At 43.3% G+C, this 24,948-nt stretch overlaps 1 protein-coding gene across 1 annotated transcript in view; it reads left to right on the plus strand.

The window, feature by feature from the left end:
- The window catches only part of CD101 (CD101 molecule), a 36,719-nt gene that overhangs the window by 6,379 nt on the left and 5,392 nt on the right, over positions 1–24,948 (plus strand). Inside the window, exons 2-8 of the mRNA XM_044238998.1 lie at positions 2,622–3,002; positions 4,321–4,737; positions 8,706–9,092; positions 12,515–12,898; positions 13,604–14,008; positions 16,598–17,008; positions 20,256–20,651. Coding sequence (XP_044094933.1) covers positions 2,622–3,002; positions 4,321–4,737; positions 8,706–9,092; positions 12,515–12,898; positions 13,604–14,008; positions 16,598–17,008; positions 20,256–20,651 — 2,781 coding nt within the window. The remainder of the gene's footprint in view (positions 1–2,621; positions 3,003–4,320; positions 4,738–8,705; positions 9,093–12,514; positions 12,899–13,603; positions 14,009–16,597; positions 17,009–20,255; positions 20,652–24,948) is intronic.

A 24,948-nucleotide genomic window follows, 5' to 3' on the forward strand; every position in this document is an offset into this window, starting at 1 on the left:
TGTTGCCTAGCGACCAGAATAACACTGTGGTAACATACCACTAAAGTGGTACCTCAGAAACCCTATTTCTAAAAACATTTTTGTTGTGGAATATAACACATAATAAAAGTTAGTGAAACATAAACATGGAGTGTAGGAAATAAGTTAAAAAAATAAAAACCATGTCATCACTATCCAGGTCAAGAAACAGAAGATCGCTAGGACCCTAGAAGTACCCACTCACTGTGCCATGAGCCCCCTCCAGATCTCTACCATGCCCCCTACACACAATCACTGTCCTGCCTCCCCTGATAACCACTTCCTAGCTTTTGTTCTTTTTTTAAGTGGTTTTCTGTTCACATTTACTAAATGATACAGTGTGGTTTTGCCTGTTTTTAAGTTGATAAATCCTGGAATCATTCTGTAGTGCGTCAAAAAAAATCTCAACATATGGTCTCTTTCATTAAACCCAATCATCCATGTTATAACCCGTTATGATTCTTTCGCTTTCATTTCTGTGTAATATTTCATTTTATGGATATGCCACAGTAGGTCTATTCTTGCTGGTGGACATACCAGTAGTCTCAAGATGAGACTACTACGATGAACAGTGGGGCTACAATGAACAGTGTTGACATGGGTATTTTTCCATACGTAGCCTGGTGCCCAACACACACATTTCTCTGAGATATATGTCTAACTGGCATTGCTGAAAATGTTTTAAGTTCTCTGTTCAATAATTGGTAAGTAGTAAGTTACATTTTTTCCTTCTATCCCTCAGGATTTATTACAAAAAGAGCATAATATCAATATATCACATGAACTGGGAATTACGAATAAATTGGTATACTTTAATTGTTACTGGAAATGTGTGTGGTTGGTTGGATGTATGTTTGTTTTCCAGTTTTGCATGAAGCATTCAATAGGCAATTTTTAGTGCACTGCCTCAAATGACCACTCAAACTTTCTCCCTGGTTTTTGTGTAGTCCCTCTTCTCTCAGAATTGTTTCCATTCCAAAATTCCTCTCCTTAGCCTTACATGATCTCTCTAAGGTCATTTTTCCTTTCTTTCACTTTTTTTCCACCCTGGTTTCCTTTACTTGCTGTTCTTGTGGATTTGCAAAATTCAGCAGATATTCTGCTTTCTCCCTACCTTCTTTTTTTTTTTTTTGAGATTTTTATTCATTTATTTGAAAGAGAGAGGCAGCACAAGCATGGGGGAGGGGTAGAGGGCAAGGGAGAAGCAGACTCCCTGCTGAGCAGGGAGCCCGAATTGAGACTCGATGCCAGGATCCTGGGATCATGACCTGAGCTGACGGCAGATGCTTAACCGACTGAACCACCCAGGCACCCTCTCCCCATGTCTTCTTGGGAGCTCTGTTCTGTTCATCCCACAATGCCAGCAATTGCTCCGTGTGGGACTCTTCTGAGGTCTTTCCCCTCCTCTTCCCCTTCCACTGGGACCCAGGCCCCTAGTGAAAGATCGTGCTCACCCTTGGGCAACTCTGTCATTTGCTCTTTGCTCTTTCTGTCACACAAACTAGCCTTTAATATTAGCCTAATCCATAAACACATGCATTTTTCATTTCTGCAAAGTGTCTGATTTTGAACACATGCACGTCAAAAGAAAATTTTGTCATTTGTGAATGTTTTCTCCTTGCAACTGAATACTTGAGATTTGTCTCAACAGGAAACACTTCATCGTCATCCCAACTGAATGCTTTTGGTGAGAGAAGAACTAAGGTGCCTTTGAGCCCAGATTCTGGCAGACTTGACAGGCCGTCTTTTATGAAGCTTTTCAATAAAGCTGTAGTGGTTCTTTTAAAAATGACAAAACAAAAAACCCTCCACAGTATAGAAAGGAAGTGCTGCTGCCTCTTCTGCTGCTAATTTTAGCTAGTCCTGCATCAGACGTGGCCAGGAGCTACAAATAGTTCCAACGAACTAGCAAGACCGAGAAAGTGTGGCACCACAGGCTGTGGGTAGATTTCCCCTCTCCAGCCATCTCGGAGAGAACGGCCCGACAGGTGGCCAGGAATGAGAGTCAGAAGGAAGAATTTGCTGAATTGTCCCATAAAATAATGTAAAAGGTGAATTACTGTGCATCGTATTGACTTTAAGATTTTTTAATTTATTTATTTGACAGAGATAGTGAGAGAGAGAATACAAACAGGGGGAGTGGCAGAGGGAGAAGCAGGCTTCCCGCCGAGCATGGAGCCCGAGGTGGGGCTCGATCCCAGGACTCTGGGATCATGACCTGAGCTGAAGGCAAGATGTTTAACGACTGAGCCACCAGGTGCCCCTCATACTGACTTTGAAATAAGTGCCCTTAGATAACACCAGGCACTAGGTGTTATACTAGTTATAATAGTTATCATTCGGTTGAAGCTCACCTTTTTTTTTTTTTTAACGTGATTAGGACTTAACTATGGAAGTTGAAGTTATGAAAGAACAGGAACTCATCAAGCCATTCCACTGCTTCTCAACCTGAAGGAGGTGTATGAACATTTGAGTTGATTATAGCTAATAACCTGTGATCTCATTTGCTAGAACTCTAATACAGGGCGCTGCAATTAAGGTGGCACACTGGGGACTGGAGCGCTAATCTATTTTTATTCCCCGTTCTTTCTCTTCCTTGCAAGCTAAGCTCAGCCTTGGCCAGAGGGAGGTAACCATCCAGAAAGGACCACTGTTTCGGGTCGCGGGCTACCCTATCAGCATTGGCTGCAATGTCACGGGCCACCAGGGACCTGCTGAGCAGAATTTCCAGTGGTCTGTTTACCTGCCTAAAACCCCGAAACAAGAAATCCAGATCGTGAGCACCAAGGATGCCAGCTTCTCTTATGTGGTGTACGCACAGCGGGTGCGAAGCGGGGAGATCTATGTGGAGAGGGTCCGGGGCAACTCAGTCTTCTTGCACATCTCAGAGCCCCAGCTGAAGGATTCTGGCGAGTATGAGTGTCATACACCGAACACGGATGAAAGATACTATGGCAATTACAGCGCGAAGACTAGGCTAATTGGTAAGCTATGGGCCCGCCTGCATCCAGCAGCCCCCAGAAGCCAGAGCCCCACCATCACAATACCTTGTGCCATGTGACGTGGCTTTGAGTCATGTCCTCGCTTTGGCAAGAGAAACCTGGAAGCCCTCTGGGTATTTTGCAGATGGGTCACACATTGGCATCTCCCCTTCTCTCAAACACTCAGTTCGTCTTTCTGGTCAACTTGGCCCACTGCCAAGATTTAGATAGCATGTGATCTTCCGAAGGTTTGGTCCATAGCTAGCCATGGGGTGATCGTAGCAACAGCATCAAACAAAATTCTGAGAGTTCTTCCCATGTCCTGTCTCTTCTTGGGGGCAGGACGTTAACTTGGTAAGAGAGCTGGAGTTAATAAGGTCAAGTGATAAGTCATTCAGTTGGAAATGAATATTCCCAAGCTAGTCATCTCAAGCAGATTTACATAGAGAGGTTCATAGTCCTTGCAATTACCATTTTGCCCCTTTGCCTAGAATACCTTGGCGTCCCTTTTACAATCTAGCCAACCCACATGTACTTGTGGACCCAGTTTAGCTCTTACCTCTTCTGTGAAATCCGTCCTGTCTCAGGCAATATATTCCCATCTTTGTTTCCTCCTGATGCTCTATTCACATCACTATTATTAGCACTCCCCCAGTGTATGTGGTATTTGGCTGCTTATACGACTCCTTCCTCACCTCGAGCTCTGGCAGAATCATGATCTCAACCCCTAGCACGGTGGGTAGCACTGGGAAGCTGCTCAGTAAATACTCATTGATCGAATCTAAGTGTTGCTTTCCCATAAGCTTAGGCTGTGTGATTTCCTCTGAGGAAGAACACAGTTAGAGGGTAGTAGGATGGTTATCAAAACTTTGGTAAGAGCTGCATTTGAGCTCTGAGCGGTTATAAGAGATTATTTCAGAACTTCACAAAGAAGCAGGTTAAGGCATCAGGAAATGAAGCAACTTGCTCCAATTCCTGTAGTCAAATAGGGACAGATTTAGGTCCAGAATCTAGGTCTTCTGGCTCCCAGTGCTCTTCCCTTTTAAATACTCTGTGTCTGAGTAGCTAATTTGGTCACTGCCTAAGCTAAAAACGTAAAGTCAGGGTCAGTACATCACTAAGCCATTAGTTTCGCCAAGTTCCACAGACTGTGTATACAGATGCCGATGTTCCCCTTGGCCATAGGGAAAGCCTGTGGCTAGTGGAAAAGCAACTCCAAGTAGGTGCTTTACGGATGGTGGGTAGGGCGCCATCTCCTTCCGAGCAGGCTTGTCTGGCAGGATACTGGGCCAGTCAGTTATCATTGTTCCTTTGCTTCCAGTTATTCCAGATACCCTCTCTGCCACCATGAGTTCCCAGACTCTCAGTAAGGAGGAAGGTGAATCATTAGAACTGACCTGCGAAGCAGCCAAAGCCTCAGCTCAGCACACTCATCTCTCTGTCACCTGGTACCTGATGCAGGACGGAGAAAGAAACCAAACCACTGAGATTATTTCCCTCTCCAAAGATTTCCTGTTGATACCTGGGCCCTCGTACACAGAGAGGTTTGCGGCTGGTGACGTCCGGCTCAGCAAGCTTGGGGTTGCCACCTTCAGGCTGTCCATAGGGAGCCTCCAGCCCTCAGATCAAGGCCAGCTGTTCTGTGAGGCCACCGAATGGATTCAGGATCCAGATGAAACCTGGACTTCAATCGCGAGAAAGCGGACAGCTCACACCGCTCTGAGGATCCAACCCATAGGTAATGATCTTCTCAAGAAACTCGTTAGTATGTTGATAGTGGGTATTGATGGGGTATCTTTTTGGTGTTTTTCTGATCTTCAGTCATGCCTTAAAAAAAAAAAAACATTTAGAAAGTTTGAATACATTTGGGTTTTGGCATCTGGGAAGCATAAGTAAGAAGAGGGACATTTGGTGTTGGGTCTGTCCATAGCAGGTTTTCTATGGGATAAGATGGTTGAATGGTTAGGTAGGTTCTGCAAGGCATGCCTGAAAATGGTTTTGTTACCACCCTTGCCAAGCCCTGTATAAGCACTTTTTCTACATTTCCTACTTTATCTATATTATCTAATTTAGTCCTCGCCCTATGGGACAAGCGGTTGACTCCCCATTTTTAAAACAAGGAACCTGAGCCTCAGACAGGCAAATTGCTGGTGAGAGGTGGAGCTGGTGCTCGAAGCAGGTGTGTCTCTCGGAAGCCTCCACACCACAGACCCCTGGGCCTCAGAGTAGCTCTAGCAGTTTCCATCGTGGAGCCTTGTCTTAGTCACTGCCAGGACTTCCTTCCATCTGACCTATTTCCTGTTTGGGATAGTGTTACTTTTCATGATCCACTGGCATTTTCATCAAAGCAAGCGGGAAGGCTCAGCTGTCATTTCTGGTTTCTCTACATGGGCTATGGTCCAACAGGAAGAGGTTGCAAAAGCCATATATATCCAGACTAAAAGCAGTTATCCAATGGTGGATCACTCAAGGCTTCTTTTCTTTTTCCTTTCATTTTTTCTTCTCTTTTCTTTTTTCTTTTCTTCTCTCTCTTCCCCTCTCCTCTCCTCTCCTCTTCCCCCTTCCCCTTCCCCCTTCCTTTCCCTTCCTTTCCTTTTCCTTCCTTCTCCCTTCCTTCCTAGGAGGAGAGTTACTCTCTTTCATTAAGAAATTGTCCTATTGGGGCACCTGGGTGGCTCAGTGGGTTAAGCCGCTGCCTTCGGCTCGGGTCATGATCTCGGGGTCCTGGGATCGAGTCCCGCATCGGGCTCTCTGCTCAGCGGGGAGCCTGCTTCCTCCTCCTTCTCTCTCTACCTGCCTCTCTGCCTACTTGTAATCTCTCTCTGTCAAATAAATAAATAAAATTAAAAAAAAAAAAAAAGAAATTGTCCTATTGCTCTTAAGGGTCCAAGTTACACTCAGTGAGTTCTGTGAGGACCTATCACATGTGCTTTTCCTCTTTCTTTGAGAACAGTTTTTTATGTAAAACAGTCTTATTTTTCTTATTTATTTTCACAAAAATTGTATGTATTTAAGGTGTGCATGTTTTGATACACATATGCATTTTGAAATGATTACCACGATCAAGCTAATTAACATATCCACCATCTCACCTTGTTACTTTCTGTGTGTAGTGGGCGTGTGCTTGTGCTGTATGGTGAGAACACTTAAGATATCTATTCTTGGCAAATTTCAAGTATGCAACATAGTATTATTAACTTCAGTCACCATGCTGTACAATAGATCTATAGACCTTATCTTGTGTAATGGAAACTCTGTACCCTTTGACCAATAGATAGATCCTGGCAACCACCATTCTATTCTCTGCTTTTATGAGTTCAGCAGTCTCAGACGCCACATATAAGGGAGTCCCTGCAGTATCTGTCTTTCTGTGTCTGGCTTATTTCAGTTAGCCTAATGTCCTCCAGGGTGATCCAGGTTGTTGACAATGGCAGGCTTTCCTTTTCTCTCATGGCTGAATAATATTTCAATGTGTATATATTTGCTATATTATCTTCATTCATCTATCCATCAGTGGACACTTAGGTTGTTTCCATATCTTTGCTATCACGAATAATAAACATGGCAATGCAGATGTCTCTTTGAGATCCTGACTTCATTTCCTTTGGCTATATACCCAGAAGAGGGATGGCTGGATTATATGGTAGTTCTATTTTTAGTTTTTGAAGAACCTCCACACCATTTCTATAACGTTACCTCCCCGAAAGCGGAGCATGTCCTCCACACCCATTTCTCCACATCCTCACCAACACGTGTTATTAATTCTCCCAACCCAGGAACACAGGACATCTTTCCATTTACCTGTACCTTTAATTTCTTTCATCAATATTTTACAGTTTTCAGAGCACATGTCTTTCATCTCCTTGGTTAAATTTATTCCTAAGTATTTTCTTCTTTTTGACATTATTGCAAGTGAGATTTTTTTTAAAAAATGAGATAAAATTAGTATAAGACAGTATATAAGTTTCAGGTGTGCAATACTAATCCAATACTTGTATACACTCCATGTGATCACTACCATAAGTCTAGTTACAATCCATTACCATATAGTTGATCCCCTTTACCCATTTTGCCCACTCCCCAACCCCCTTCCCCTCTGGGAACCGCAAACCTGTTCTCTGTCTCTATACAGAGTTTATTTTTGTTTTGTTTGTTCATTTGTTTTGGTTTTTAGAGTCCACATATAAGTGAAATCATGTAGTATTTGTCTTCCTCTGTCTTTATTTCACTTAGAATGATATCCTCATGGTCCATCCGTGTTATTGCAAATAGCAAGAGCTCCTTCTTCTTTATGGCTAAATAGTATTCTTTGTGTGTGTGTATATATATACCACATTTTCTTTATCCATTCATCCATTGATGGATACTTGGGCTGCTTCCATATCTTGACTAATATAAATAATGCTGCAATGAATATAGGGGTGCATATATCTTTTTGGTGTTTTTATGTTCTTTGAATAAATATCCAGAAGAGGGATAGCTGGATCATAAGGTAATTGTATTTTTAATTTTTTTTTATATTTTATTTATTTATTTAGGAGAGAGGCAAGGAGAGAGATCTCATGGACAGGAGAAGAGGGGGAGGGAGAGGGACAAGCAGACTCAGTGCTGAGCACAGAGCCTGAGATCACACCTGAGTCAAAACCAAGAGTTGGCCATTAACCTACTGAGCCACTCAGGCCCCCTATTTTTAATTTTCTGAGAAATCTCTCTACTCTTTTCAAATTGGCTGCATCAATTTACATTCTTATCGGCAATATAAAAGTGTTCCCTTATTGCCACATCCTCTCCAATACTTGGTATTTCTTGTCTTTTTTGAGAATAGCCATTCTGACAGGTGTGAGATGATGTCTCATTATGGTTTTGATCTGCATTTCCCTGACGATGAGTGATGTTGAGTATCTTTTCATTGTGTTTATTGGCCATCTGCAGAAATGGTTTTCTCAATGTCTTTTTCCAATACTGTGTCACTAGTGCATAGAAATGCAACTGATTTTTTTTTTTTGTATATTGATTTTGTATATTGCAACTTTACTGAAATCATTAGTTTTAACCGTTTTTTGGTGGAGGCTTTTGGGATTTCTATATATAAGATCACATCATCTGCAAACAGATGATTTTTCTTTATTTTTTGGACTTGAATGTTCTTTATTTATTTTTTCCTGACGAACTGCTCTGGCTAGGGCTTCCTGTACTATGTCTGATCGAACTAGTGAGAGTGGACGTCCATGTCTTTTCCTGAGGAAAGACTTTTAGCTTTTCATCATTAGGTGTTAAGTTAGTTGTGGATTTATCATACGTCACGTCACATGACTTTAACTTAGGAAAATTCCACTGGATAGTCTTAGCCCCCCCAAAAAAGAGAGCAAAGCAGTCACAGTTTATAGCAGTTCAACATATTATAAAATATTTTATATTTTTTTATTCAAAAAAGATACTCTACTTTTTATACTTCTATGCATACATCTTGCTTAATAGGATTGCAATCAGAAAAGCTATGTGCGCTGCTCTTCCTGAAAGACTGAAGGAATAGGCAAGGACATTTTTGATTCTAGGCATTGCTTTGGCTGACTTCCTCTTCAGAGCTTGACTCCCACATGAAATGCAATCCCCACACTACCCTTACAGGGGGTATTATCGCTCTGTGGTCCTGAAAGGATGGATGCCGAGGCTTCTCTAAACACCTGTGTTGCTTTTGTTTCCTAGTGAGAGATTTTCACATCGACATTTCAGCTGAGAGCGTGTGGACCGCAGGGAATTCCTTAGAACTGGTCTGCCTCGTCGTAGGTGGTGGCCGGGACCCATGGCTTCAGAGCATTTGGTTCTTCAATGGTAATGAGATGGCCCGCATGGACGCTGGGGGTGTTCTGGACCTGAAAGGCGACTACAGAGAGAGAGCAAGTCAAGGACAGCTCCTGGTTTCAAAGTTAAGCCCCAAAGCTTTCTATCTCAAGATCTTCTCCGTGGGACCCGCGGACGAAGGCACCTACAGCTGCGCCGTGGCAGAGGTGGCAAGAGCTCCGATGGGCTCCTGGCAGGTGCTTCAGAGCAAGCAGTCCCCAGACAGCCACGTGCATCTGAGGAAGCCAGCAGGTATGTGAAGTCAGAGCCAGGACTGCCCGGACTGCTCTCTGCTTCCGCCCTTGGTGAGGCCAGGCTGCCTCCCTGGACACAGCAGACACACCCTTGGAGAGTCCAGTGTCAGTCCCATCACTCTGAGGTGGAGTTAAGAGAAGTCACCAAGGGGCGCCTGGGTGGCTCAGTGGGTTAAAGCCTCTGTCTTCAGCTCAGGTCATGATCCCAGCGTCCTGGGATGGAGCCCCGCATGGGGCTTTCTGCTCAGCAGGGAGCCTGCTTCCCTCTCTCTGTCTCTGCCTGCCTCTTTGCCCACTTGTGATCTCTGTCTGTCGAATAAATAAATAAAATCTTTTAAAAAAATTTTTTTTAAAAAGAGAAGACATCAAACTGGCTGAAGACCTAGGTCTTATTCCGGGACCGTTAAACAGGCTGTGACCACAGATCCAAGGCTTAACTTCTTTAAATCTCAGCTTCCTTAAATATAAAATAATGACATACATTTAGATTGCCCTGAAGTCCCCTCTTGCTGTCTTAGATTCTTTGATTCTATTTGCCATCAGTCCTCATTTATGTATGTTGGGTTTTTCTCCACGCGGAAAGCACCAGCGTTAATGAAACCCCCGTCTTCTCTTTGTCGTCTGTGTGACGCGAGTATGGTGAGAGGAAAGAATGACACTTTGCCTCCTTCCTGTGGATGAAGCACCTGCGTTGTGCCCCCCCCGCCCCGCAATCATCTTTTAGATGTCTTTTGTCCATCCTCGGTTTGCTTAAACCTGATAGAGGGAATGAGAGTATGTCTTAATTCTGCATCAAAGCCTGACTCAGAATAAGAAATGAAGAGGTAAATGATAGCAGGCAGACTCAATTCCCTGCATTTTGCTATCATGCGAGGTGCCTGTCCAAACAGGTCCACGTAGCTACCATAGGCATGGACATGGAAGGCCACTCCGCTCTTGTTTCAAGTTTATGAAGATTGGACAACCTTAAACGTGGTGAACGCTCCGTGTTTATTGTGTGCAGAGAAAACAGACAAATCTACAACATATGTTAGGATGCTCGGGGCTGGGTGTGATACTCAAAGCCTAGAAGCATCCACTGCCCAAGAGCACAAAACAAAACCCAGCTAAAAATAAAGATACTCTCGTTTTCACTTGCTCATTGGTGGCATCTCCAAAGATAGATCAATTTCCCTTTCATGCTCTTCTCTGTTGCCCCGTTTGCGAGCAACGAAGAAGCACAAGCCTTGGCCTAGGATGGCACGCCAGGAAGTGTGTTGGTGTTAGTTTTCACACTAAACATTTGGTCTGACTTTCTAGGATTCAGGAAGATCCGTGTGGGTGGGTTTACATATTTACATGAAGCGTAATCTTTGCTTCATTCATCTCAGTCTCTGCTGAAACGTATCTGTAAACCTTTCTTAAATTTGGCATATGGGAATCTGTGCCAGAGGGGACCTGAAGGTGTGCTTTGTGGTCCTCAGATCATAAGCCTGTCCGTAGGATGGTCTTCCAAAGCGAAATATAGTTCTTTGTGTAGGCTGGAGTCCAAACTGGGCCTCGTATGGGGAAACAGAAAAAGTTATTAGCAAATTTATTAAAGATTCTGTTGAGCATTCGGTTTTGAAAGTCAAACCAAAGTCTGAGCAGTTTTATCATGAAACTCATATTTTATGAATATTTTAAACAGAAGGGGGTACTCACTACCACTGTGAATGTGTAACTTACATGTACTTGATAAGATTATTACTTCTTACCAAGAGGCAGTAATGACTGTAAAGAACTAAGGAGACCTCATTTTTTTTCTTTAAAAAAAAATTGATGTTAGTTGAAACTAACCATAATGGTTACATTCAAGTAGTGAGATTATGAGTAATAATTTCCTCTTTATTTTCTAAACTTCAGTTTGAGTCTACTTTTAACTTGAAAAGAACTTTAAGTATAATCCTGCCCTCACTACCCAAAATCTGGAAGTAGGTTTGCATATATAGATACAGATACAGATATAGATATAGATATAGAATATTAAATATTATTTAACTAATAATTATTAAATAATTATCATTTAATTATTTAATTGTATTATTAGATAATTAAAATATTAAATACATGTATTGGATGTACTTGTGGACATCAGGCTTCATTCTGCCTTTGTACCTTATCTACGTATATACATAGAGCCAGAGAAGACCCAGCTTCTTCCCCAGCAGGGAAAAACAATTTGCAAATTCATTTAGATCCTATTGAGATTTCTCATCCCAATTCTATTTTGTTTTCTATCTTTTGGCTTTGAACTACCTCACTTTCACTAAGTACCTCTCAATGCTAATAGCTCCCTTTACTGGGTATTTACCCTTGCCAGCCAGGCTAAACCCTTGGGTGTGTACCACTTTTAGTCATCCCAGCAGTACGATAAGGTAGGTGCTACTATTACATTTGTATATACAGGAAAGAAAATCAAGGGTCCGGGAGGACAACTGTGTTGCCCAAGATAAATTCTGACTCCCAGGACCTTGGCCTTAAACCTGAGATGCATGAGCTACTGAGGTCTCTTTGCTTTGCCCACAAAGCACCCAGGACAAAGCCTTGCACGGGAAGTATCTGTTGAATGAGTGTTTGCATTTCTATACATTCTGAGTTTCCCATCTGGGAGCCATTTATATTTTGTAATTTAACATTATAGTTCAGATAAAAGAAGGATCTCCTTTCAACCAATAGTGTATGTATGAGAACATGTGATTTGAAGAAGGGAAATGTATCTATCTGTGTATTTTCCCCCAAGTAGTTGTTTTTTCTTTTCTAGTAATTGTTTTTAATGGCAGTATTTTGTTTGCTGTTGTTGTCTAAATAAACTCTACAACCAGGGTAGAACTCGAACTCATGAACCTGGAATCAAAAGTCCCACGCTTTATGGACTGAGCCAGCCGGGTACCCCTAATGGTAGTTTTTGAAAAGAAATCTAATTACCAATACTCCTTTCCTATTCACAACACATACTAATTAGGGGAAAAATAAGTAGGGAGAGCAATGTCATTTTGATCTATGAAATATAAAATTCTAAAAGACGAAAAATTTAAATAAACACAGCTTTGTTACTTTTAGGCTCGTACACCCACCCTAATTAATCTAACGAAATATTATCAGATGTTTTCCCAACTAGATGTTCTTAATGAAGGGCTGATTTAACAAAGCACTAAAAATAAAGGCAAGTTATAAATTGTTTAAGTGTAAATAAGTGCTCCTGATATTCTTTCTGCTGTCTTATTGCCACTAGTTAAGTGGTTAGCAAATCTCTTTTCTGGGGGTGGTAAGAACAGTCAACAGCCTGATCTGATTTGTCACAAACCAGTCAAAGCCTAATTAAAGAGATTTCACTGTGTTTTAGTAAAATTTTCATTTACTTGAAATACTTCTTTTTCCTCTCAAATCTGTAACCCATAGCAAGAAATGTGGTCTTATCCACCAAGAACAAGCAGGAAGCCACGTGGGAAGGAGAGGCATTAATGCTTCTTTGCAAGGCAGATGGGGCTGTGAGTCTCCTGTCCGTGGAATGGTGGCACCTCCCACAAGGCCAGGCGCAGCCGGAGTTGGTGGCCAGTATGCAACAAGATGGTACCGTGCAGCTGGGGGCCTCCTACAAGCAACTCAACAACCGGGGCCCCAGGAGGCTGGAGAAAATGGACTGGGCCACCTTCCAGCTGGAGATCAGCCCCACCAGCATCACAGATAGCGGTGTGTATGAGTGCCGAGTGTCTGAGGACACCCAGAGCCACTCCGGAGGTCGGAGCTGGACTCAGAAGTTGGCAGTCACTGTCAAGTCTCTGGGTAAGTGTCGAAGAAATCCTGTTCTAAACTTAAATATATCAGCAGTACCTTCCTTGACGGTGGGATGCAGTGGAATTTGTGCGTCATCCCGAAACCCCTCCTTGTGGCACGTGCACCCCAGGACACAGAGCATAGTCTCTGGCTGCCTTGTCTGTCCACCAGTCTCTAAAGTTTACTCCTCTTTATAAGGATCATGTGTAGGGTGCCACTTGTTGGTTGTTGGTCGGAGCTAAACACAAAAGCCTATGAGCTAGAGTGGACGTATAGAGGACCTGTGCCCGTGGACGTGAGTTTTGTACATCCAGGCTTCTATAGCTGCAGCTCTGGGCTTGCAGAATCTCTTCAAGCCTGTGCGCCAGAGAGACGCTGAGCCCACGAGTGGAAATCAGGGGAGGCCCACCATCCAGGGGTAGGGCTGGGGAGGGGAGAGCACTCCACCTACTTGGTAGCAGCTGTCTAAGCGGCAGGCTGGAGAAACACTGCCTGTTTGTTGTTCCTGCTGGGAACGCTCTCAGAATAGGATCAACTTTGGAAAATTGAAGCCAGAATTCAGGACAGATTGTACCGTGAGTCAACTTTTAGCCCCAAATATTTGGAACTCCCCATGTATGAATGCATGGTTCCATATGAAGAGGTGGTAGGTAGGAGAACTTTGATTTGATAAACATATTGGCATTGGTGTTTCCCGTGTGTTTCTGCCCACAGAGTCAAGTTTACGGGTTAAGCTGATGAGCCGTCAGCCCAAAGTAGAATTAGGCAAGACCTTTGGCTTGTCCTGCGTAGTGGAGGCTGACTACGCTAACCTCAGGGTGCCACTCACTGTGACGTGGCTGTTCCAGCCATCGAGATCTCAAGTCTTTCATCTACTTGTTCGAGTCACCCATAATGGCACTATTGAGTGGGGGGAAGACCTAGCTCAGTTCCAAAAGAAGACAAAAGTTCTCCAGTCCTCGATTCATTCTCAACTCCTAATCCATGATGCCACTGAGGAAGAAGCAGGAGTTTATCAGTGTAAAGTCGAAGTTTATGTCAGAAATTCCCTATGCACAAGCAGCTCCGCAAGAGCTTCTGCCTTCTCTCACTCACTGATGATAGCCATCGCTTTACCAGGTAAACACCACTGGAAATTAATCCTTGCTTTAAAATCAAACAAACACATTTCTCTTATTTGGGGCAAGTTACAGAATTAAAACATAAAATACCTTCCTCCCCCATGTTTTGACTGTATAAGTTAGCACTGAATAAAACCGATATCCAGGCTAACATGAAGTTAATACACATGGGACAGCCATACTTGTTGTTAAAACATTGACATACCTCCACACCGACTACTAGTTACTGTTGCTCCAGGCACCATCCCCCTCTTTCCTTAAGTCCCCACTACCCAGCAAGTGAAAGGTATCATGTGGCACAACAGGGGGCTTCTTGGACCAGCTCTGATGGGGAGGGAGGCATTCTTTGGATTGGTCACTGCCTGTGCCTTACTGATCATTAAATGTTTGCAATGTCTCCCCTACTGGTAAGGATAATGTCAATTCCACTAGAATACATTTATCCTCTTGATTTAACATGTTAATGTAAAGAGAGAATATCTGATTATTGTCAAATAGAATTTACCTCATCAGCTGGTAAAACAGCAGAGGTAAAAAAGTAAGACACAACCTTGGGCAAAGTCACGCTGGGTTAACGTATCTTCTTTTATGACTTCTGTTCTCTAAAGACATTGTGTTCAAGAGACTTTGAAGTCATTGCCACTTGACAGGCACCAGTGAGTGGCTTAGCGTTGAGCAAGTCACTCAGTCTGTCCTAGTCTAGGTACTTCATCCCTAAATTGCAGCTGTGCACTGTAAAGGTGGTGATATATGTAATGTGCCCAGGACAGTGCCTGATGTACCAAGAGGATGGTCAGACATGGTGGCAGCCATTATTTTCTCTGCTGCTGAGTGACATTTAATAATCTCCTTGTTAATTAACTCTTGCCTTAATTGCTTTCTCCTTCCCGTGGTATTTAAAATTGTCAACCCAATCCCTTCTTCTTGAAACTTTCTTTTTCCTTGGCCTCATGACACAAGATTTTCTTGGTTTCTTTCCTAACACTCTGTTTCTTCTCATTCTCTTTTGCAGAGTTCTTCTCCTTCACAGATCCATTCCTTTGTGTTTCAGCTTTAGCTTGTTTTCTTCTCAGTCTATACAGTTTCCTGAAGTGGGCTTATTCCTCCCCCTGGTTCAACCTATATAGTGACGTCTCTCAAATCCATTATCCTGAAAGTCTCCTCTTGATCCCCAGACTCGTTATGCAGCTAGCTCTGAGGCATATCTACACTTAGTAAGTCCAAACATAAATGCACTATTTTTATTCTTCCAAAGCTACTCCTCCTACACTGTTCTCCATGTATACACAATCCACCAGTGGCCCAGGTGAGAAACCACAACGCCTCCATATCCACCTTATCCAAACTCCCATAGCACAGCTTGCAAGATCCTTTATAACCTGGCACATTTATGTCTTTACATTATGATTTTCCAGCATCATCTTCTACTTTCCATCTTGAATTTGAGCTTGCAGGTTTTCAAATACTCTATGTTCTCCCTCACTTTTAGTCTTTGTTCAAGTCATGGGTTTTGTGTGAACTCTTTAAACTTTTCTCCACCAGACGAATTCCTATTAACTCTTAAGACTTAGCCTGGAGATCTCTGCTCCAGGAAGCCTCTCCCCACTGCCATATTTGAGTTAGATAGTCCTGCCCTGGGCTCTGACAGCCATTTCTGCATACCTGTGTCACATTTGGCTGACACAGTGTTGTAATCTGTAAACCTCTGTGCCTGTACTAGTTTCTCCCTAGACTGTGAACCTGCTGATGGGAGGTATCCACAGAGCTTGGAATGGTCTGGCACATAACCCAGTGTGTGCTTAATACGTATTTGTTGAAGGAAGAGGAAAGAGACCTCCTGGCAACTTCAAGAAGCCATTACAAAAGTAGAATTAGCGATAACAGCAAGAAGTTAGAATAAGGTTTGGAAAGCAAGTTGTAGCAATCTTCTTTCTGATAGAGCAGAAAAACTGCTAGAGTAAAAGGATAGCTGACTCCATATCTGTATGAGATTCCCATTAACTGGCTTCAAAGAGACATACAATTTTAATAGCCCACCTACAACTACCTCTTGTTTACCCATGTTTGAAGGCAAAAACAAGCAAGGACATGTCAGCAAATTGTAAATCCAGGAGTATTCTGGAGAGTGAGTACACAAACAAAGCATTAATAGGGCCACTTTTTCTCACTGATTTATAAAATGCGACAGAAGAGAAAATGTCTAGGCTTTGTTAGTGAGGCATTACCATGTGGAAGAGCTTGGTTTTCTGTATGACACTCCATCCTGCCCCATGTTCCCTATCCTACTCTGCCAGCTAAGGGTAGAACCAGGACCAGTGACTGGAAGGTACAGAGTGGTAAAATCCAAGTTGACATCAGAAAGAATTCTCTAGTGGCAGTGATGTCCAAAGATGGAACAAGCTGCTTTGTTAGTTGGTGAGCTATCCAGAGGCTTTGTGGGCATTTAGTGGGACTGTGTAGGAGGGAATGCCTATATCCAATGAATGTAGGATGCATTGCCTTAGTTGACCTCTAATGTCCCTTCTACCTTAAAATTCTATTTTCTAGTGAAGTAACAAAAGTTACTGTCACCATTCTTTTAATTTAGAGAGCAAGCTGCAAGTGAACTCAAGCAGTCAAGTCCGAGAGATCCTCATCAACTACAACACCAACATAGAATGTAGCATCTTGTCCCAGTCCACTGGAGACGTTCAGTTAGCCGTCATTTGGTACTTCTTTCCCAGTTCCACTAACGCAATCTGGCTGAGGATCCTGCAAATGGACCAAACCAATGTTGTAAAATATGGGGATGAATTTCACACCCAAAGGAGAAAACAAAAATTCTACCCCGAAAAAGTTTCCCAAGACTTGTTTCAGCTACACATTTTGAATGTGGAAGACAGCGATCAGGGCAAGTACCACTGCACTGTGGAGGAATGGCTCTTGTCTACAAATGGCACTTGGCACAAGCTTGGAGAAAAGAAGTCGGGTCTGACAGAATTGAAACTCAGGCCTACAGGTAAACCTTGCAAGTGTATTCTTACATGTCTTTCTATAGGATTTCCATCTTTTCTTGGGCAGCTTTTCTCTAGAGTGGTTATGTGAAGGTAGAACTATGACCCAGGGTCATAGGAAGAGTGTCCACCTACACAATGAATGCAGGACCTGGTAGCCCAGCAGAGAAAGCAGGTATCACTTAAGATGAATCAGTCTGTGGCTTCAAGGTGCTTGGATGGGGACTAGATCCCTTTGGTTTGCTTATCAGCCTGGCAGCCTGGTCTCTGGAGCTACCTAGCGTGTCCTATCTCTAGATCTCTGTAATAACAAGCTGTGTCATTCCAGTGGGGCTCTACTGTAATTTGGCAAAGAAAGAGTAATACGAAGCATATTTCTCCCACTGTGAACAGAAACTGTACAACTCTATAGGGATGTGTGGAGAAATTGCTTTTCAACATTTGGCTGCCTAAACATAAGGCGAATAAGAGTAGTTAACTGTTGGAATGGCTTACTGAGGGAGTCTCCTCTTCCTCAGGAGATCTTTAAAGATGTAATAGAAGTTCCATCCATTTGCATTGGTCTAGGAGTGCTGTGGTTGAAATGTGGGCAGGGTTCATTAGATCACTCGGTGTTAGTTAGGTCACCTCCAATGTTTATTAAAATTAAATGAATGTCACAGCGAAGGTTTGGGAACTGGCTGAGATCCAACAGCACAATGCAAATAAGTGGTGCTTAAAATTTTATTTGCAACGTAACATCCAAAAATAAGATTATAATGAACGTTTAGAGATACAAAGAGGAATAAGGCACAGCTCTTGCCTTAAGGAGCTTACTCTCTGTTGGGGGCAGCAGAGCAAGACAATAGCTTAGCGTTGGGATCTCTTCCGGCTGCTCTGCTTCCTCTTCTCCATGTTCTTCAGGCCCTTCTTCTCCCTGCTAAATGTGTTCCTCAGGGACAGATCCTGGGCCCCTTTGTCTTCTTATTCTCTGCTTGCTTCAGAACTTCTTCAATTCTTCCTTGGTTTCAACTACCACCTTCGATGAAATTGCTCTCAGTCTTGATGTTTAGCTCCAAATCTTTCTACCCAGCTGGCTATTGTACATTTCTACTTGGATGCCCTTGAGACTCTTACACTCAGCAGCTCCCAAATTGCATTATCATCCTTGCCATCCCACAAGACCCGTGCATACTTTTACACTCTCCATCTGTATGGCTGGCAGCCCTTTCTCCCATTTGCCCAAGCCAGATCTTGACAGTGTATGCGCACCCTTTTTAAGGAGGCAGCCACTCCTTAGCTCAAGCTAGCAAACACGTCCCATCCATAAATGTGGGCTCAGTGTTGTCTGATCTTTTAGTGTATCAAGAAATACCTAAAATCTTTCTCGTGTGACATCGCTCGATTTGAGAATGTACGCAACGAATCCGAGTTCTTTTCAAATTCTGAGGGTGTCAAACAAAACATATCTGTGGGTGGGGGTGGCCAACTGTGCACCCTGGTGTGGGGTGTGAGTTAAGGAAGAGGCCCCAGGGAAAGATACTGCGAAGGAGTGGTCAGAATTGTAGGAGAGACATTTTCTCTGAAATCAAAAGAGGAGAGGACTTAAGAAGAAAATGGACTTCAGGGATAAAATACACAGAGAGGACAACAAAACAAAGTGTCTTGAGCTAAGAAATTGGGCCCATAGTGAGGATCTTAGCCAGAGCATGACTGGAAGACTGATTGTAGTCCAGTAGGGAGGAATTAGAGATGATGAAGCAGAGACAGTATCATATAAACTAATATATCACATACTTTGCCATGAAGGGAAGGAGAGAGTCAAGGTGGTAATAATAACAGCAACAAATCCAGGATCAGATAAAGTTATTCTTTTATTTATTTTATTTTTTAAAGATTTTATTTATTTATTTGACAGGGAAAGATTACAAGTAGGCAGAGATGCAGGCAGAGAGAGAGAGGAGGAAGCAGGCTCCCTGCCGAGCAGAGAACCCGATGCGGGGCTCGATCCCAGGACCCTGAGATCATGACCTGAGCCGAAGGCAGCGGCTTAACCCACTGAGCCACCCACGCACCCCTATTTTATTTTTTAAAAGATATTTATTTATTTATTTGAAAGAGAGAGAGCATGGGCAGGGGGAGGGACCAAGGAAGAGAGACAAGCAGACTTCCCGCTGAGCAGGGATCCCCGATGGGGGACTCGATCCCAGGACCCTGGGATCATGATCCGAGCCAAAGGCAGATGCTTAACTGACTAAGCCACTCAGGTACCCTGAAGTCATTCTTTAAGTTACTCTTTTTTTTTTTTTTTTAAGATTTTATTCATTTATTTGACAGAGAGAGAGATCATAAGTAGGCAGAGAGGCAGGGGGGAAGCAGGTTCCCCACCGAGCAGAGAGCCCAATGTGGGGCTCAATCCCAGGACCCTGAGATCATGAACTGAGCCAAGGGCAGAGGCCTAACCCACTGAGCCACCCAGGTGCCCCTGAAGTCATTCTTTTAAAGACAGTTTAATAAATATGTTTGTAGTAGAGTCGAAAATTTAGTATGTACTATAATTTATATATTTTGTTTGTGACTATTCTGGCCTTCAAAGTTCTCACCTGCTGGTTAGGAGGGGAACGTTTAAAAAAGTAAACGTCAAAATCTGTTTAAAACTTAGTCAACTGGTGAATCGTTGGACACTATGTCAAAAACTAATGCTATGTTGGCTAATTGAACATAATAAAAAAAACAGCTTAGTCTAATCCAGTAATTTAGTGTCTCCTTGAATGGGAGTCTAACACTTGTATAAACATGTTCATTCTCTCTGATAGCCTCCTCTTTCCTTGCGTCTAGAACTGAGATGATATGTGGGCGTATGGGAGGAGGGTAATCTGCTAAGAACGAGGGGCACTGGTGCCATACACAGCTCGAGAGGATGGCTGGAAGTTTTGAAGGATCCCTCTGGGAAGCAGAGGAAAGAGTTGACCGGGGAGGGGTAAAAGCAGCAGGGCAGAACACCCACTGAAGCTAGGAGGTTTCCGGGGCAGGTTTTCAGCAGACAAGAGATAAGGCTGAAGAAGGAAAATGGCCTGTTTGAGTCATAGCACAGAATGTTCTAGCAAATGTGGAGGAGGAACAGAGGTCAAGGAAAAACATGTTACAGATGAATGACCTGATGTCTAAGGATTGTAAGACGGCATCTCCTCAGTGAAAACTACATTTTTCAGACGCAGTCTCCGAACAAAATATCTGGATTCTTCTCGAACATATTGCCGTTTTATTTCCTAGGAAGTAAAGTACGTGTGTCCAAAGAGTACAGAACAGAGAATGCTACTGAGCACAGCAAGGTGGCCATCCGCTGCAGCTTGGAGAGTCCTGGCAGCTCAGCTTCCCTGTTCTCTGTGATGTGGTACCGGAACAGGGAAAATTCTGGAACGAAAATGCTGGTGCACCTGCAGCATGATGGCTTGCTGGAGTACGGCGAAGAGGAGCTCAGGAGGCCTCTGGTCTGTTACCGTTTATCCTCCACAGAGTTTGTCCTGCAGCTTCATTGGGTAGAGATGGAGGATGCTGGACTCTACTGGTGCAGAGTGGCCGAGTGGCAGTTGCACGGCAACCCAAGCAAGTGGGTCAAGCAAGCCTCAGACGAGTCACAGCATATGGTGCTCACAGTGCTGCCTTCAGGTAACAAGGGGCTAATCTGTCCTGGTCCGTGGTCAGGAGAATCTTTGTCTCCTCTCTTATGCTTTCCCTCTCAGTTATGTTTTGCTGAAAACCATTTACAGATTCCCTAAATGAAGTGACTCTGCCATTTCTCTCAGTGCCAATTTCCATTCTTCATTTGGACCGACAAGGTCTATGAGAGTTTTTGGCATTGACATTTAAATGTCAGGGGCATCTGGCCCACTCCCCCCCTTACCCTCCCGAACAAACAAACAAACAAACAAACACACAAAAAAGCCATCAACTTCGTACCCTTTCAAAGAACAAAATAATGTTCGCAGTAGACACCCTTACCCCTTGGCTGATTCTCCACTCTCAGAAGGCTCAGATCTGCAGTGGGAGTCAGAGTGAGGGATTGGGGTATAGTGACTTGAGGTTTCATTGGGTTGAACCCAAGTCAACTAATCTAAATGCTCCCCACCTCAAAAACAAAACGAAACCTTTCTCAATGAATAAGTGCCAAGCTTCTTATCACTCTATATGTTCAACAGATTAGCAGGATTTTGATAATGATAGTCACTTGATGTGTGTCTCCTAATGACAGCTTGCAAGGCATCGAAGGAGGAAGTGTGCCCCATAGAACTCATTTACAGGGTCAACAAGGAGGGTGGCTCCTGAAAGACCTTGGCCACAGCATGGCCATTCTCTATGTAGGAAGACCATCCTACTCAGTGCACAGCTTCAGGTGGGATGTGGAATAGGTGGTTGTGAAAGAGAGGAGAGCATCCTTTTAGCCAACCTGGTGCCGAGCATGTAATAGACATTCACGAAGCATTTGTTCGTGAAAGCAACAGTTTTGCCAGCCAGACCCGTGAATCTTCCCTGGTGATCACTGCGCTGCCTGATGTAGCCAAGCTCATCTCTGAGCCGCTCCTTTATGTCAGGGTTTAAGGTGAGGCTGAGAAGTGAGCTATTAGCTGAACTTACACTGGGAAAGGGACACTGGAGACATAGAGATGTGGTCTCGGTGTCCTACACCAAGAAGGGTAAGAAAGATCAATGAAAGGTCAATTCCTAAAACACCAGCTAGCTTGGGTGACGCTCCTTAGCATGGAGAAAATGTGCTGCCCAGAAAGGTGTCAACTTCTTTGAAGTAGGGTTAGTTGGAACCCAGCCCCGGCCAAGCTTCTGGAGAGGAAGCCAATTACCTGATTTGTTCCCTGGGGCTCCGTCATCCTTTCCCCTGACCATTCTTCAGCAGAACTTTTCTCCCAAGTGTCCAGAGAGAATTTTTCTTCCTCTTGGCTTTTCTTCTAGTCTAACAATTGTGGGAAGTCCCACAACCCTGAGCACATTCCATACCTGTTTTCTCACTGGAATCCGCAGACCCTATAGCATCAGCGGGTTTTGGTAGCAGCATAAATAGATAACAAGTATAAAATGTACCTATTCTGTGACTAAAAAGCACATCTCCTCTGAGACAGATGGGATCCTTCACAGTATATGTATATATACTGTTAATCTTTGTGGAATCCTTATAAATCAGGTGAAAGGTTTTAAAAAAGATGAACTCTGGAAAGAAAATGTTAAAAATTAGGTCATCTTTGTATTCCTTACAGTTGAAGAAGCTTGAAAGCCTGTGCCACAATCAGCTGAGGGTTTTTTATAACCACATTTAAGGGTTCCCAAGTAAATCCTCAATTACAGTATCTCGCTTCCTCTACCTGGCTGTTCCTTTCTGGGAGTTACAGAGTTGTGGAGGCAGTGGAGGAGCGGGTATGAAAAATCTTGGGGTTCAGAATCAGACAAGCCTAGGCTCAGATCACAGCCCTGCCACCTACCTACAAACTCATACCCTGGTTATTTAACCTCTGTGAACCTCAGCTTACTCATAAAGTGAGGATAATAATACAAATGTGTATAAAGTAATATGGTTCCTAGAATAAATATTGTAAGTGGTCAAGAAATGTTAACTCTCTATCCCCTTATGCCACCAAACATGCTATACACACACACACACACACACACACACACACACACACACACGTATGGATATATCCATATATGTGACAAAATATTTTAAGTTGTTCAATAAGTAACTATGTGAGGATCTGAAAATACAAAAATGTGTATTACAGAGTCTTTTCCCAAGGAGCTCAGATTCCGATGGGGGACTTGAAGTCCACAATGATAGCAGTCATCAAAGCAGCAGCCTCGGGCTGAAGGAACAGAGGCAGGGCTGGGATAAAGGGCTGTGTGGGGAGGAGCTCCAGGAAGTTCCTTGGGGGTATGCAAGAAAAAGGAAGAGAAGATATTTTAGGAAAAGGAAAAACTATGCAAGATGATATTAAAAGCTGTTGCACAAGGGACAGAGATGAAGTTAGTGAGATGGAGAGGGTATGGATATCAAAGGGGAGGGTGAACTTATTCATGAACGTTATAGAGTGTCAGCAAACAAGTTCAGGCAGGGGAGGGACAGCATGAGATTTGCATTTTAGAAAGCTCCCATTTGGAGCTGTGTTAAAGATGAACTGGAAGGGAGGCAGACACAGAGAAGGGAGAACCATTTGAAATTGATTGTAGGAACCCAGGTGAGACAAGATGAAGGCCAAATTAAGGCAGTACACACAAGGGTTGAGAGAAGGGCAGGCATTCAGTGTTGGGAGGCATCATCTTCAGGACTTAGACACTGATTAGATATATGTGGAGGGTACATGAACAGAAGGGGAGAACCAAGGATGAATATCAAATTTCTAGTGGGTATAGGAGAAAAGTTTGAAGGGGAAATTAGTTCAATTTTTAATAAACTGGGCTGGAATTGAGTTTGGAGTACGAGTAAATTATCAGAAGAGTTCTACCCAATAGACATGGGGACTTCCAAGTGAGATCTTTGCCAGAGTTGTAGATTAGAAGGCATCAACTTATAGCCAATAATGGTGTCCCATGAGGGACTCCTGAGATCTATCACTGTTGATCAGTGCAGAAGAGGAGCCTGTAAAGGGGAATGAAAGGAGTAGCCAAGAGGTAGGAGTGGTACTGTAGAAACCAAAAGCAGAGAGGGTATCACGAAGGAAGGGAAAGCCAACAGACTCAACTATTTCAGAGAAATCAATGAAGATAAGAATGGGGAAATATCCTTTGGATTTCACACTATAGGACCATTGTAGACAAGTAATGAGAAAATTCAGACTGCAGTGAGAAAGTGGACACAGCAGATACCGATTACACTTTCAAGAACTTTGATGTAAAGGACAAGAAAGGAAATAACAAGTGGCGAGAGGTGTCAATGAACTTTTACTTTGTTCCGTGTTGGTTTGGAGGTGGTAGAGACTTGAGAACCTTTACATTCTGGAGGGGAAAGAGGCAGTGGCAAGGACAAAGGGAAAGATCAGAACAGAATAGACCAATAGTCCAACACTTGCATCAACACAGACCACCTCCTGTCTGGAATGTTCTCCCATGTCATCTTTCTCTGGTCAACATCCATGAATCCTCTACCTCCGAGTATAACTGCCACGATCTGTGACTTGCCTTGTTCTCTCAGTCATCACACCTGGCTAACATCTATCCGCACCGTCAGACTGTACATTCTGAGAAGGCACAGACTGAGTGTCTCATTCCTAACACAGCGCAATGCCTGGCAAGTAGAGATGCTCAAGGTCTTACCGAATCACTGTGTAATCACACTCCTTTAAGGACCTGCTTATGTATTAATAAAGTCCAGGTCAGATCTAACATGCTAGCAATTCTCACTTCTCTGGTGGTTTTCCACCACCTCTATGTGACAATGTCAGGTTGGTTAGTTTAGGACCACCTAATGAAACTGTGGGGCATGTGGCTCAAATGAAGTCAGAAAAAAATTAAGAGGAATTCCCTGGGGAAATGGACCTCTCATCTTCTTCTCCATCTTACTTTCTTCTCTTTGACCATGCCAAGGTAGGGGCTGGAGATATCTTCATCTTTTTATCTCACCCTCAGAACCCAGACATAAATGTCTTATTCTACAGAATTTGCTGGGATTAATTAACAGGCAAGACTATAAGGCTTCCTGGGGACTGGATTAGTTGTAATTATATGGTGTTTGTTCCTATTCCCCAACTTCTATTTGTGTAAGGATATACTTAGAAAGTGAACCTTCAAAGGAGATATGTGCCCCTACTGCACTGAAGCTTCTGGAATGACCATAGGATTTACCCATGCTACCCTAATGCCTCCAACAATGTCTGGCATGTAGCACTTCACAAATGCTTGATGAAAGAAGGAGCAAGCAAGTCTTCAAAGGAAACAGGATGCTGTCAGGCACCACTGGTTCCGGGAT

This window comes from Neovison vison, chromosome 2, assembly GCF_020171115.1.
Source record: "Neovison vison isolate M4711 chromosome 2, ASM_NN_V1, whole genome shotgun sequence".
Taxonomy (NCBI): domain Eukaryota; kingdom Metazoa; phylum Chordata; class Mammalia; order Carnivora; family Mustelidae; genus Neogale; species Neogale vison.